The sequence below is a fragment of the Balaenoptera musculus genome, chromosome 3 (assembly GCF_009873245.2).
Source record: "Balaenoptera musculus isolate JJ_BM4_2016_0621 chromosome 3, mBalMus1.pri.v3, whole genome shotgun sequence".
In the NCBI taxonomy this organism is placed as follows: Eukaryota; Metazoa; Chordata; class Mammalia; order Artiodactyla; family Balaenopteridae; genus Balaenoptera; species Balaenoptera musculus.
Genome location: NC_045787.1, coordinates 156,078,653 through 156,091,224, shown reverse-complemented (window position 1 = coordinate 156,091,224; position 12,572 = coordinate 156,078,653). Strand labels below are relative to the sequence as shown.

General features: G+C 38.1%; 1 protein-coding gene across 1 annotated transcript; it reads right to left on the bottom strand.

Annotated features, from left to right (window-relative positions):
- Positions 1-4,461: 4,461 nt before the first annotated feature.
- On the bottom strand, positions 4,462-5,751 carry LOC118892594 (olfactory receptor 7C2). Its single transcript, XM_036847338.1, is given in 4 exon segments — positions 4,462-4,943; positions 5,276-5,407; positions 5,410-5,520; positions 5,523-5,751. Coding segments are annotated over 4 exon segments (954 nt in total).
- Positions 5,752-12,572: the final 6,821 nt, after the last annotated feature.

Sequence of the window (12,572 nt, the reverse complement as noted above, 5' to 3'; positions counted from 1 at the left end):
AGGCCATCACACAAGGTGTGACATACCATCAAGGGATGCATGACTTATCTCCTCCAATCCTTGGAAACTCCTCCAGCTCTATTTTCTTTATACGTCTGGGTTTTAAAGAATAAAGGAGCAAGGGAAACATAGATCACTTTTTTGTTGGGGGGGATTGTGGCTTGGATTTGATTTTATCCCCTGGAGCAAGAGAAATATAGATCATTTTTTGAGGGGAATTGTGGATTGGATTAGATAATCTTTTCATTCTTTCACTCCTTCATGCCAGCCAGAACAACATAAATTTATCTCTGACCACAGAAGTTATCTGTTATAAAATATGTGACCTGCTTTCTGGGTTTATCCTGAAAAGAGAAGATGGATGTAACGTGGGGTGTGATCAAAGGCAGGCTGGAAGCTACAAGCAAGAGATGGAAACTCACGAGGATGGAATAAAGCCTGTGACCAACTGTGTTGCTTCTGACCTCAGTGATGAGGGTATTCTGCAGAACCCAGAGCCCTTTGTCCTGGAGATAAATACACACACTTGGCCCAAGAGGCAGAGAGATTCAAAGAGGATCTAGCAGAATGTAGAACAGTTGCAGCTCCATCTGTTGCTTCATGTCAGTGAGGCAAATCAATAGATCTTCAGCAGTATGAATGTATGCGTGTTTGTGTGTGTGTGTGTGTGTGTGTGTGTGTGTATTTCCACAAATAGCAGCTGCTTCCTGTAACCCTCCAAATATGCCAAGAATCTTCCTTATCATCTGTATTAGTTTCCTGTGGCTGCTGTTACACATTACCACAATGTGGGTGGCTTATAAGAACAGAAATTAATTTTCTTACAGTTCAGGAGGCCAAAAATCCAAAGTCAAGGTATCAGTAGGGGTGCACGCCCTGTAAAGGCTTTAGGGGAGGATCCTTCTTTGCCTCTTCCAGCTTCTGGTGGCTCCAGGAGTTCCTTGGCTTGTGGCCACATCACTCCAATTTCTGCCTTTACATCATAGGGCTTTCTCGTCTTTGTGTCTCTCCTCTTCTGTATCTTATAAGGACAATTGTCATTGGATTTAGGGCACACCTAAGTAATCCATAATTATGTCATCTCAAGATCCTTAACTAAATGAAATTGGCGAAGACATTTTTTCTAAATAAGGTCACATTCACAGGTTCTGGGTAGGCATATCTTTTGCGGGGCTGCCAATCAAGCCACTGTATGGCTCAGGAAATGTAGCTCAGTCTATTTAAGACAAAGATTTTAGTGGTCCCAGGCAGTGGAGTTGTGAGTCAGGCAAGGGAAAACAGCCGTAAAGGGTATGTTTATCAAACCAGTTACCAACATGGTCAACTGGGATTCCTGCTGGGGAACGACTGGAGCCAGTGTAATATATGTGCTTCAGACTTATCTCACCCAATAAGCAAGTGAGTTATACACCAGCTCCTGTCAGTCTTTGGTTAAGGAGTGATTCTTGGGGCATTAATTCTCTGTGTACGTGGACAGGGAAGACTAGAGAAATTCTTCAGGCAAAAGATGCAGATGTGAACATTTGAAGCCAGACAGAATGCACTAAAATGGAAAATGATGATGGGATATCTTGTATATTATGCTTCTCCATCCTACCTTCCTGGAATGCAGTTGCAATGGCTGGAAGGGCAGAAGCTATTTTGTGATCATGAGGGTGAAAACCCCATGCTAAAGGTGGTAGAGCAGAAAAGTAGAAGGATCCTGAGTACTTGAGGGCCAGCCTAGAACTGCTTAGCTCTAGAATTCATGTTTCAGGAGGAAAAAAGCTTTTTTGGTTAGGCCATGTAGTCTGGTTTCTACCATATGTAGCCAATTGCATTTTTTAACAGGAATAGGAGAAATTTGCTAGCAACATACCTGATCACCTTGACGGGGCATCCCTGTAGAGTGTTATAAAGAAAAGGCAGCATCCTTCTACAGTCATACTCTCTGACAGAACTTTGTGAAATGTTCTCTATCTATATTGTCCACTATGGTGGACTAGCCATGCATAGCTTATTGAGCACTTGATATGTAGCTAGTATGACTGAAGCACTGAATTTTTAAAGTTTTTATTTATTTTTCATTATTTTAGACTTAGACAGCCATATGTGGCCAATAGCTACCATATTGTATTGGATAGCACAGTTTTAAGGAATATTGTCTTTGGGGTAATGGAGCTATTTTAGTAACGTTAGGAGTGGGAGCTCTGATCCCTGTCCTAGAGTGTAGGGTTCAAGTTTCTTTATTTGACCTCATATCTATGACTAAAGTGAAACTGAGGGTTCCTTCTAAGGATGAGTATTTCTGGCTGAGACTCCAAAGCTGCTGTCCCTCTATGACCCCTCGAGGAGTCACATTCCTCTTAGAGCAGCTGAGACCTTGAAGTGACAAAGCTCAAGCCCAGATTTATAAATGACTGAGGAAAGGAGCTTCTTGTCTTGGAGATAAGGGAAATCAGAACCACAATGAGATATCACCTCACACCTGTCAGAATGGCTATCATGGAAAGACCACAAATAACAAATGTTGGCAAGGATGTAGAGAAAAGGGAACTCTAGTACACTCTTGGCGGGAATGTAAACTGGTGCCGCTGGAGTTTATATATATAAACTGGTGTGTGTGTATACACACACACAATGGAATATTACTCAGCCATAAAAAGAATGCAATTCTGCTATTTACAGCAAGATGGATGGACCTACAGAGTATTATGCTTAGTGAAATAAGTCAGAGAAAGACATATTCTGTATGATATCACTTATATGTGGAATCTGAAAAAAAAAGAATGTGTACACAAAATAGAAAAAGACTCACAGATATAGAAAAGAAACTGTGGTTACCAAGGGGGAGATGGAAGAGGGGGAGGGACAAATTAGGGGTATGGGATTAACAGATACAAAGTACTATGTATAAAATAGATAAGCAACGAAGATATACTGTATAGCACAGGGAATTATAGCCATTATCTTATAATAATCTATAATGGAGTATAATCTGCAAAAATACTGAATCACTATGCTGTACACCTGAAACTAATATAATATTGTAAGTCAACTATACTTCAATTTAAAAAAACCCCAGAGAAAACCAATAAGAATAGAAAACCTTAAGATGATAAAAGATCAAAGTATGTAAATAAAAATTTAGAAGGAATAGATACAAGTAAATATATATATATGATACTGTGCTCACCCTGATCACAATGAAAGGATGTCAGATTAAAATATTAGGGGAATCTTAATAAATCTGACTCTAGGGTTTGATTTATTTCTGAGCCTACAGACTCAGAGACAGAATATTTCTTGGTGGGGGAGCTGACTTCCAGAAATAAGAGTTTTTATATTAGAGGGTTCCTGTTTCCTTGGAAACTGAGCTATTATTAAAGTAAGATTTGACTAGAGACAACATAATACTGTGCTTAAGAGAGTGGTCTGATTTTTTTCTCTTTTTTTAAAATTAATTTTTATTGGAGTACAGTTGATTTACAATGTTGTGTTAGTTTCTGCCGTACAGCAATCTGTTATACATATACATATATCCACTCTTTTTAAGTTCTTTTCCCATATAGGTCATTACAGAGTATTGAGTAGAGTTCCCCGAGAGTGGTCTGATTTAGACAGCCCTGGGTTTGAGCCTCCTTTCCTCACATGTATGACCTTGAGCTAGTTATCAGATTACCGTAATCTCTTACTTCCTCATCTGTAACTAGGGAAATGATAGTCATCACATAAAAGTGTTATTAGAAAACCTCAATGAGATAATGTGTTTAAAGTGCTTAAACAGTGTTAGCATATACCTAGTGCTGCTATTTTTGTAATCTATATCAATATAAAAAACAGAATCTATTTTCTAGCTCATAAGCTTTTATTAAATCAACACATTGCATTTTTTGGTCCCGACTCTGTGTTTAATCATGCACTCATCCATTTTTCATGCCATTCAACAATATTCACTGGGCATAAAATTCTTCCTAAGAAATGTACTAGGCACTGCAGTTTCAAAGATGGATAAGATATAGTTCAGAAATTCAAGATATCCATATTTTGGATGAGTAGAGAAATTCACTAAGTTTGATGTGACTGAAAGGAAAGTGAATCAGAAAAAAAAGGCATTTTGAGTTGATTTCATTCACATAACTTCAGAAAACGTCTCTGTAAATGAGTTTGCTGGGCAACATTTCCATAATAGGTAAACATCCCGTCACTTCGAGGATATATATTAAATACATGAGAATCTATTTTTTTTAAGAAATTTAAGTCGTCATGGATATAACTGAGAAAATAACCAGGTTTTATTCATATGAAATTAAAATGATTACAAAGTGAAAAAGGGAACCTAAGATATAACCTGAAGGAAAGTAGAGAGGGCAGTGAAGACCCAAGGAAAGTTTTGCTTTAAAACATGAATATTAGGAAAGATAAAAATATTAAATGCAGGAAGCCAGGATTTCTGGTCCTCAATATTATGTGCCTAGATACTTATGAGGGTCCTGTAAAGGCCCCATCACTGAGAGATGGTGCCCTGCTGAGGGGTGTCACCAGAGCTCCCTTCATGTCCCTGTTCCTCAGACTGTAGATGAAGGGGTTCAGCATGGGGGTGACCATGGTGTACATCACCGAAGCCACCAGACTTATCCTAGAGCGTGAAGTGACTGTAGAACTAAGGTAGACCCCAAGGCCTGTGCCGTAGAACAAGGAAACCACCGAGAGGTGAGACCCACAGGTGGAAAAGGCTTTGTACTTTCCCCCGGCTGACGAAATTCTCAGGATGGAAGAGAAAATCTGCGAATAAGAAAAGAGGATCCCAGAGAGAGGAAAAACACCTAGGACAATAGTCACAAAATACACCGTTATGTTATTGGTGGGCGTGTTCATATAGGCGAACTTCAGGACTTCAGGAAAATCACAGAAAAAGTGTGCGATATTCATGCTTCTGCAGAAAGCCTCAAAAAGGTCAAGGTCGGGCTTCCCTGGTGGCGTAGTGGTTGAGAGTCTGCCTGCCAATGCGAGGGACACGGGCTCGAGCCCCGGTCTGGGAGGGTCCCACATGCCGCGGAGCGACTGGGCCCGTGAGCCACAATTGCTGAGCCTGCGCGTCTGGAGCCTGTGCTCCGCAACAACAGAGCCTGCGATGGTGGGAGGCCTGCGCACCGCGATGAAGAGTGGCCCCCGCTTGCCGCAACTGGAGAAAGCCCTCGCACAGAAACGAAGACCCAACACAGCCATAACTAAATAAATAAGTAAATAAAAAATTTAAAAAAAAAAAAAAAAAAAAAAAAAAAAAAGGTCAAGGTCTTGAGCAGGGATCCCATGACATTGATGCACCAGGACCCCAGAGCCAGCAGCCCACAGAGCTGGGGGTTCACGATGACCGTGTAGTGCAGGGGATGACAGATGACCACGAAGCGGTCATAGGGCATCAAGTCAGGAGTACATTGTCTAGGCATCCAAACACAATGAAAAAAAATACCTGGCTGAGACAGCCTGCATAGGGGATAACTTTGCTCTGTGTCTGGAGGTTTAGCAACATCTTTGGATTGTGGTGGAGGTGAAACAGATGTCAGCCAAGGACAGCTTGGAGAGGAAGAAGTACATGGGGGTGTGGAGGTGGGAGTCTGAGACAATGGCCAGGATGATGGGCAGGTTCCCAGTGAATGTGATCAAGTACATGGATAGAAACAGCCCAAAGAGGAGAGGTTGCAGGTCTGGGTCCTCTGTGAATCCCAGGAGGAGAAAGTTTCTGACTCCTGTTTGGTTTCCACTTTCCATGAGTCTGTTGGGCTTGCCAACAAGGAGGAAAAAAAGCAATACAAAATTTACTCTAAATAAATATTCCCCAGAGTGACAAAAAAAAATATCCTTAATCCAAACGCAGGGAATTCATGAAGTCATTCATTTTTGGCTGATTGGCTTTCTTGGATGACAGATTGTGGTTACTGTTGCTACCTAGAAAAATTGTCTCTAAGTCCAGCAGTTCTCAAATTGCGGTTCCTGGCCAGCACCATCAGCAACCCCTGGAAATGTTAGAAACGCACATTTTTAGGCTCATCTGACCTACTGAATCTAATACTCTGGGTGTGAAGCCAGCACGCTGTGCTTTAAGAAGCCCTTCTGAGAATTCTCACACACACAAGTTTGAGGAGCACTGCTTGCCTGCATCCCTAAGCAATCATCCTTTCCCAGCTCCCCGGGGACTGCTCTTGTATTTTCTGCTTAGTGTTTATGAGAATGGGAAATTCCTTAACTCTAGGCAGATCTTCCAATCATTGAGAGGTTCTTTCATTGTGCTGCCTTTCTGTCATTTCTATGTCTTAGATCCTCTGGACCTTGGGTGCTCCTTCTGTTAAAAAATGATAACCCACATTATCATTAATCATCTGTTACATTTCATTTGTATTATCATTGTCCCTATATAAATTTGACCAAAATTGAATTTCTAAATATAGTGTCCTAGAGTTTCTAAATGTCGAGTTTGTCTTCATCTAATTTCATCTTTTATTTTTAGCTTTATTGAAGTATAAAACGATTTACAAAAACTTGCACATATGTGATGTATATATATCTCTGTAAGTTTGGACATAAGCATTCACCCCGATACCATCACCACAATCAAGTTAATAAACATATCTATCACCTCCAAAAATTTCCTTGTATTCTTTTGTGTGTTTGTTTTTTGTGTGTGGTAAGAGCCTTAAAATCTGTCCCCTAACATATTTTTTTTTTACATTCAAATAACTGTATTAAATGGATTGAATAAATATCTAACACTATCCCAAAGAAAATGTATATAATAACAATAAATTAATCACACCAAAATGGGTCTGTAATTTAAGATGAAATGGGCAAAATCTTGGAAATAAAGAATAGGAAAATATACCTTTTAATACATAGTGGAGGAAGCAGTATTGAGGTTACAATTTTATCCTATATATAAAGGACTCAATCATGCTCATTAAAAAGATATGGTATCTTTAGTTGAATATGAAAGAATGTGTTCTACATCCTGAGAGATGACTGCTATTTTTATTTTATTTATTTATTTATTTATTAACGTCTTTATTGGAATATAATTGTTTTACAATGGTGTGTTAGTATCTGCTTTATAACAAAGTGAATCAGCTATACATATACATATATCCCCATATCGCCTCCCTCTTGCGTCTCCCTCCCACCCTCCCTATCCCATCCCTCTAGGAGGTCACAAAGCACCGAGCTGATCTCCCTGTGCTATGCAGCTGCTTCCCACTAGCTATCTATTTTACATTTGGTAGTGTACATATGTGCATGCCACTCTCTCACTTCGTCCCAGCTTACCCTTCCCACTCCCCATGTCCTCAAGTCCATTCTCTACATCTGCGTCTTTATTCCTGTCCTTCCCCTAGGCTCTTCAGAACCGTTTCGTTTTTTTTTTTTAGATTCCATATATATGTGTTAGCATATGGTATTTGTTTTTCTCTTTCTGACTTACTTCACTCTGTATGACAGACTCTAGCAACATCACTAATCATTAGAGAAGGGCAAATCAAAACTACAATGAGGTATCACCTCACACCTGTCAGAATGGCCATCATCAAAAAATCTACAAACAATGAATGCTGGAGAGGGTGTGGAGACAAGGGAACCCTCTTGCACTGTTGGTGGGAATGTAAATTGATACTGCCACTATGCAGAACAGTATGGAGGTTCCTTAAAAAACTAAAAATAGAACTACCGTATGACCCAGCAATCCCACTACTGGACATATACCCTGAGAAAACCATAATTCAAAAAGAGTCATGTACCACAATGTCCATTGCAGCACTATTTACAATAGGCAGGACATGGAAGCAACCTAAGTGTCCATCAACAGGTGAATGGATAAAGAAGATGTGGCACATATATACAATGGAATATTACTCAGCCATAAGAAGAAACGAAATTGAGTTATTTGTAGTGAGGTGGATGGACCTAGAGTCTGTCGTACAGAGTGAAGTAAGTCAGAAAGAGAAAAACAAATACCGTATGTTAACACATATATAGGGAATCTAAAAAACAAAAAAAAATTGGTCATGAAGAACCTAGGGGCAAGATGGGAATAAAGACCTACTAGAGAATGGACTTGAGGATATGGGGAGGGGGAAGGGTAAACTGGGACAAAGTGAGAGTGTGGCATGGACATATATACACTACCAAATGTAAAATAGATAGCTAGTGGGAAGAAGCCACATAGCACAGGGAGATCAGCTCGGTGCTTTGTGACCACCTAGAGGGGTGGGATAGGGAGGGTGGGAGGCAGGGAGATGCAGGAGGGAAGAGGTATGGGGATATATGTATACGTATAACTGATTCACTTTGTTATAAAGCAGAAACTAACACACCATTGTAAAGCAATTATACTCCAATAAAGATGGTAAAAAAAAAAAAAGAAATGAAGAGAACACAGTATGACATTGGTAGATGTGACTATACAAAATTTACATACACTCACAATTCCTCTAAATACGTCTATACTTACATTAAAAAAAACTAAAATCAAACAGCCAATTTTTAAGAAACTCGAATTCTCTGTTTGAGAGATTGCACTTAGAAAGAGGAATAAAAGTTCACAGATCCTACTATACAAAGGAGGATTCACACAGATATTAGGAGATAGAGAAAGTAAATGGCTAAGAAATCCACATACATATTCAGCCTCAGAGGTAATGAAACAATTGCAAAGTAAGGTCATTAGTACACCCTTCTTCATATCTTAGGGTTTTCTTTCAATTTTTTCACAGAAGATAATGTGAAGGGTATGCCTTTTGCAACTGCTGTTTCAAGGATGCATTTGCAATAATTCCTTGGTGTGGATCTTTCTCATCAATATGGAAACATGGTCAAATATACCCTGTCATAAAAATTAAAAAGAAATGCCCTTACTATGTTTTATATGCCTCCATCGCTAATGCCCTATTTTTATACTCCAGTTAATTAATAAGATATAGGACACTGTTTCACTTTTACTGGAAGCAGTTTATGCCTTTCATCCCTCTTCTAATTGGGCTTCCATTCCTGTCATTTAACTGGTATCACTGAACATTGCCTTACTGACTTCAGTGTTCAATTCTCTTTTTAGCATCATAAAAATACATTGATATTTAATCAAGCAAGCGAACAACCATAGTGGTCTCTGGGCTCTGGGCTAGGCTGAAATGGTTCTCCGGTGACCTCTGGTAAATATTCTCTCTGACCTTTTCCTGCAGTGTCTTTTGGGCTCTTGGAATCTCTTGCATGGGAACTCTGAGAGGAAGGTCTCCGTGTGGAAGTCTGAATCCATTCCTGGATGGTTGATAATGGAGACTGAAGCTCTGTCCCCAGATGACAGCAGAAAGGGGTCAAGCATTGGTCCATTAGTCAGACTTAGGACTCCAAAAGCAACAACTGGGTCTTGTCCATGCCAAGGTTATACAAGCTCAGGGACTGCAGCAGAGGAGATGTTTACAGCTCTCTATGTCTGTTCATTAGGTACATCCACTCTTGTTACTACAAAACAAGACCCTGGTCTGGACAAAAAGGACTTTTCCTTCTGATTCTCTGTTCCCAGGATACCAATTATAAGCCAGGAGATTTCAGTGTTTATTAATCCTTCTCCATTAACTCTCTTGCTTTCCAGAGATCTAAACTCCCAGCACCTTATCCTAACCTTATCCTAACCCTGAATTAAGTTTTCTCCAACATATGAGACTAAGGCAACTGTCTTAACTAGGTCCCTTGGATCATTAAAGCATTGACTTGTGATGGCTACACAGCCCATAAAACCCTTAGAAAATTATTATTCCCCACTTTTTGAAAGGGACAACTTTGTTCCTCTAATATAAAACATCGGACAGTGCACTCTTTGGCTTCCTGACACTTTTGCACAATTTCATTCCCACCAACAGTGTACAAAGATTCCCTTTTCTCCACATCCTATCCAACATTTGTTGTTGTTGTAGACATTTGATGATAGCAATTCTGAGGTGATATTTCATTGTTGTTTTGATTTGCATTTCTCTAATAATTAGCAGCGTTCAGTGTCTTTTCATGTGCTTGTTAGCTATCTGTACGTCTTCTATAGAAAAATGGCTATTCAGATCTTCAGCCCATTTTTTCATTGGGTTGTTTGGGTTTTTTTGATATTGAGTTGTATGAGTTGTTTGTATATTTTGGATATTAACCCCTTGTTGGCCATATTATTTGCAAATAAATTCTCCCATTCAGTAGGTTGTCTTTTCATTTTGTCAATGATTTCCTTTGCTGTGCAAAAATGTTTAAGCTTAATTAGGTCCCATTTGTTTATTTTTGTCTTTATTTCATTTGCCTTAGGAGACAGATCCAAGAAAATATTGCTATGATTTATGTCAAAAAGTTTTCTGCCTATGTAGTCTTCTAGGGCTTTTATGGTTCTGTTCTTACATTTAGGTCTTTAAAGCATTGTGAGTTTGTTTTTGTATATGATGTGAGGGAAGATTCTAATCTCATTGTTTTACATATGGCTGTCCAGTTTTCCCAGTACCACTTGTTGAAGAGGCTGTTTTTTCCACATTATATATATTCTTGCCTCCTTTGTCATAGAATAATTGACTATAGGTGCAGGGGTTTATTTCTGGGCTCTCTATTCTATTTCATTGATTTATGTGTCTGTTTTTGTGTTGATACCATGTTATTTTTATTACTGTAGCTTTGTAGTATGGTATGAAGTCTAGGATTGTTATACCTCCAGCTTTGTTCTTTTTTTCTCAACATTGCTTTGGCTATTTGGGGTCTTCTCTGGTTCCATATGAATTTTAGGATTATTAGTTATAGTTCTGTGAAAAAGTCATGAGTATTTTGATGGGGATTGCACTTAATCCTTAGATTGCTTTGGGGAGTATGGACATTTTAACAATATTAATTCCTCCAATTCATGAACACAGGATATGCTTCCATTTCTTTGTACCATCTTCACTTTCCTTCGTCAACATTTTATAGTTTTCATCATACAGATCTTTCACCTCCTTGGTTAAGTTTATTACTAGGTATTTTATTCTTTTTGATGTGACTTTAAATGGGATTTGTTTGTGCTTCCTTTTCCTGATAGTTCATTATTAGTGTATAGAAAAGCAATAGATTTATGTATATTGATCTTGTATCTTGCAACTTTGCTGAATTAATTTATTATTTCTAATAGTTTTGGGGTGGAGACTTTAAGATTGTCTATATAAAATATAATGGCATCTGCAAATAGCAGCAGTTTAATCTCTTCCCTTCTAGTTTGGATGCCTTTTATTTCTTTTTCTTGTCTGATTGCTGTGGCTAGAACTTCCAAATCTATGTTAAATAGAAGTAGTTAGAGTGAGCATCCTTGCCTTGTTCCTGAATTTAGTGGGAAAACTTTCAACTTTTCATCATTAAGCATTAATTGGCTGTGAGTTTGTTGTAAATGGCCTTTATTATGTTGAGATATGTTTCTCTGTACCCACTTTGATGAAAGCTTTTATCATGAATGGATGTTGAATTTTGTCAAATGCTTTTTCTGTGTCTATTGAGATGATTGTGTGATTTTTATCCTTGCTTTTGTTAATATGGTGTATCACATTGATTGATTTGTGAATGTTGAACCACACTTGTATCCCTGGAATAAATCCAACTTGATCATGCTGTATGATCCTTTTTATGTATTGTTGTATTTGTTTTGCTAATACTTTGTTGGGGGTTTTTGCATCTATATTAATCAGATATTGGCCTGTAATTTTCCTTTTTTTGTAGTGTCTTTGTCTGGTTTTGGTATCAGTGTAATGGTGGCCTCATAAAATTAATTTGGGGGTGTTCCATCATCTTTGATTTTTTGAAAAGTTTGAGAAGGATAGATATTAGTTCTTCTTTATATGTTTGGTAGAATTCCCCTGTGATCTGTCTGATCCTGGACTTTTGTTTTCTAAGAGTTTTTAAATTTCAAATTCAATTTCACTTCTAGTGATCAGTCTGTTCAAATTGTCTGTTTCTTCTTGAATTGTTCTTGGCAGAACTTTATGTTTCTAGAAATTTGTCCACCTCTTCTAGGTTGTCCAATTTCTTGGCATATAACTGTTCATAGTATTCTTTTACGATTTTTTGTATTTCTGTGGTATCAGTTGTTATTTCTCCTGTATGATTTCTATTTTATTTGGGTTCTCTCTCTTTTTCTCTTTGTGAGCCTGGCTAAAGGTTTATCAATTTTTGTCTGTCTTTAAAAAAAACAACTCTTGGTTTCATATATCTTTTCTATCGTTTTTTATCTCTATTTTATTTATTTCTGCTCTGATCTTTATAATTTCCTTCTTTCTGCTGATTTTGGTTTTGTTTGTTCTTCTTTTTCTAATTATTTTAGGTGGTAGGTTAGGTTTTTTATTTTAGATTTTTCTTGTTTCTTGAGGGTGGCCTGTATCACTATGAACATCCCTCTTAGAACTCTCATAGATTTTGGAAAGTTGTGTTTTCATTTTCATTCATCTCAAGGTATTTTCTGATTTATTCTTTGATTTCTTCATTGACCCATTGGTTTTTTTAGTAGCATGTTGTTTAGTCTCTACATGCTTGTTCTTTCTCTAGTTGATTTCTAGTTTCATACCATT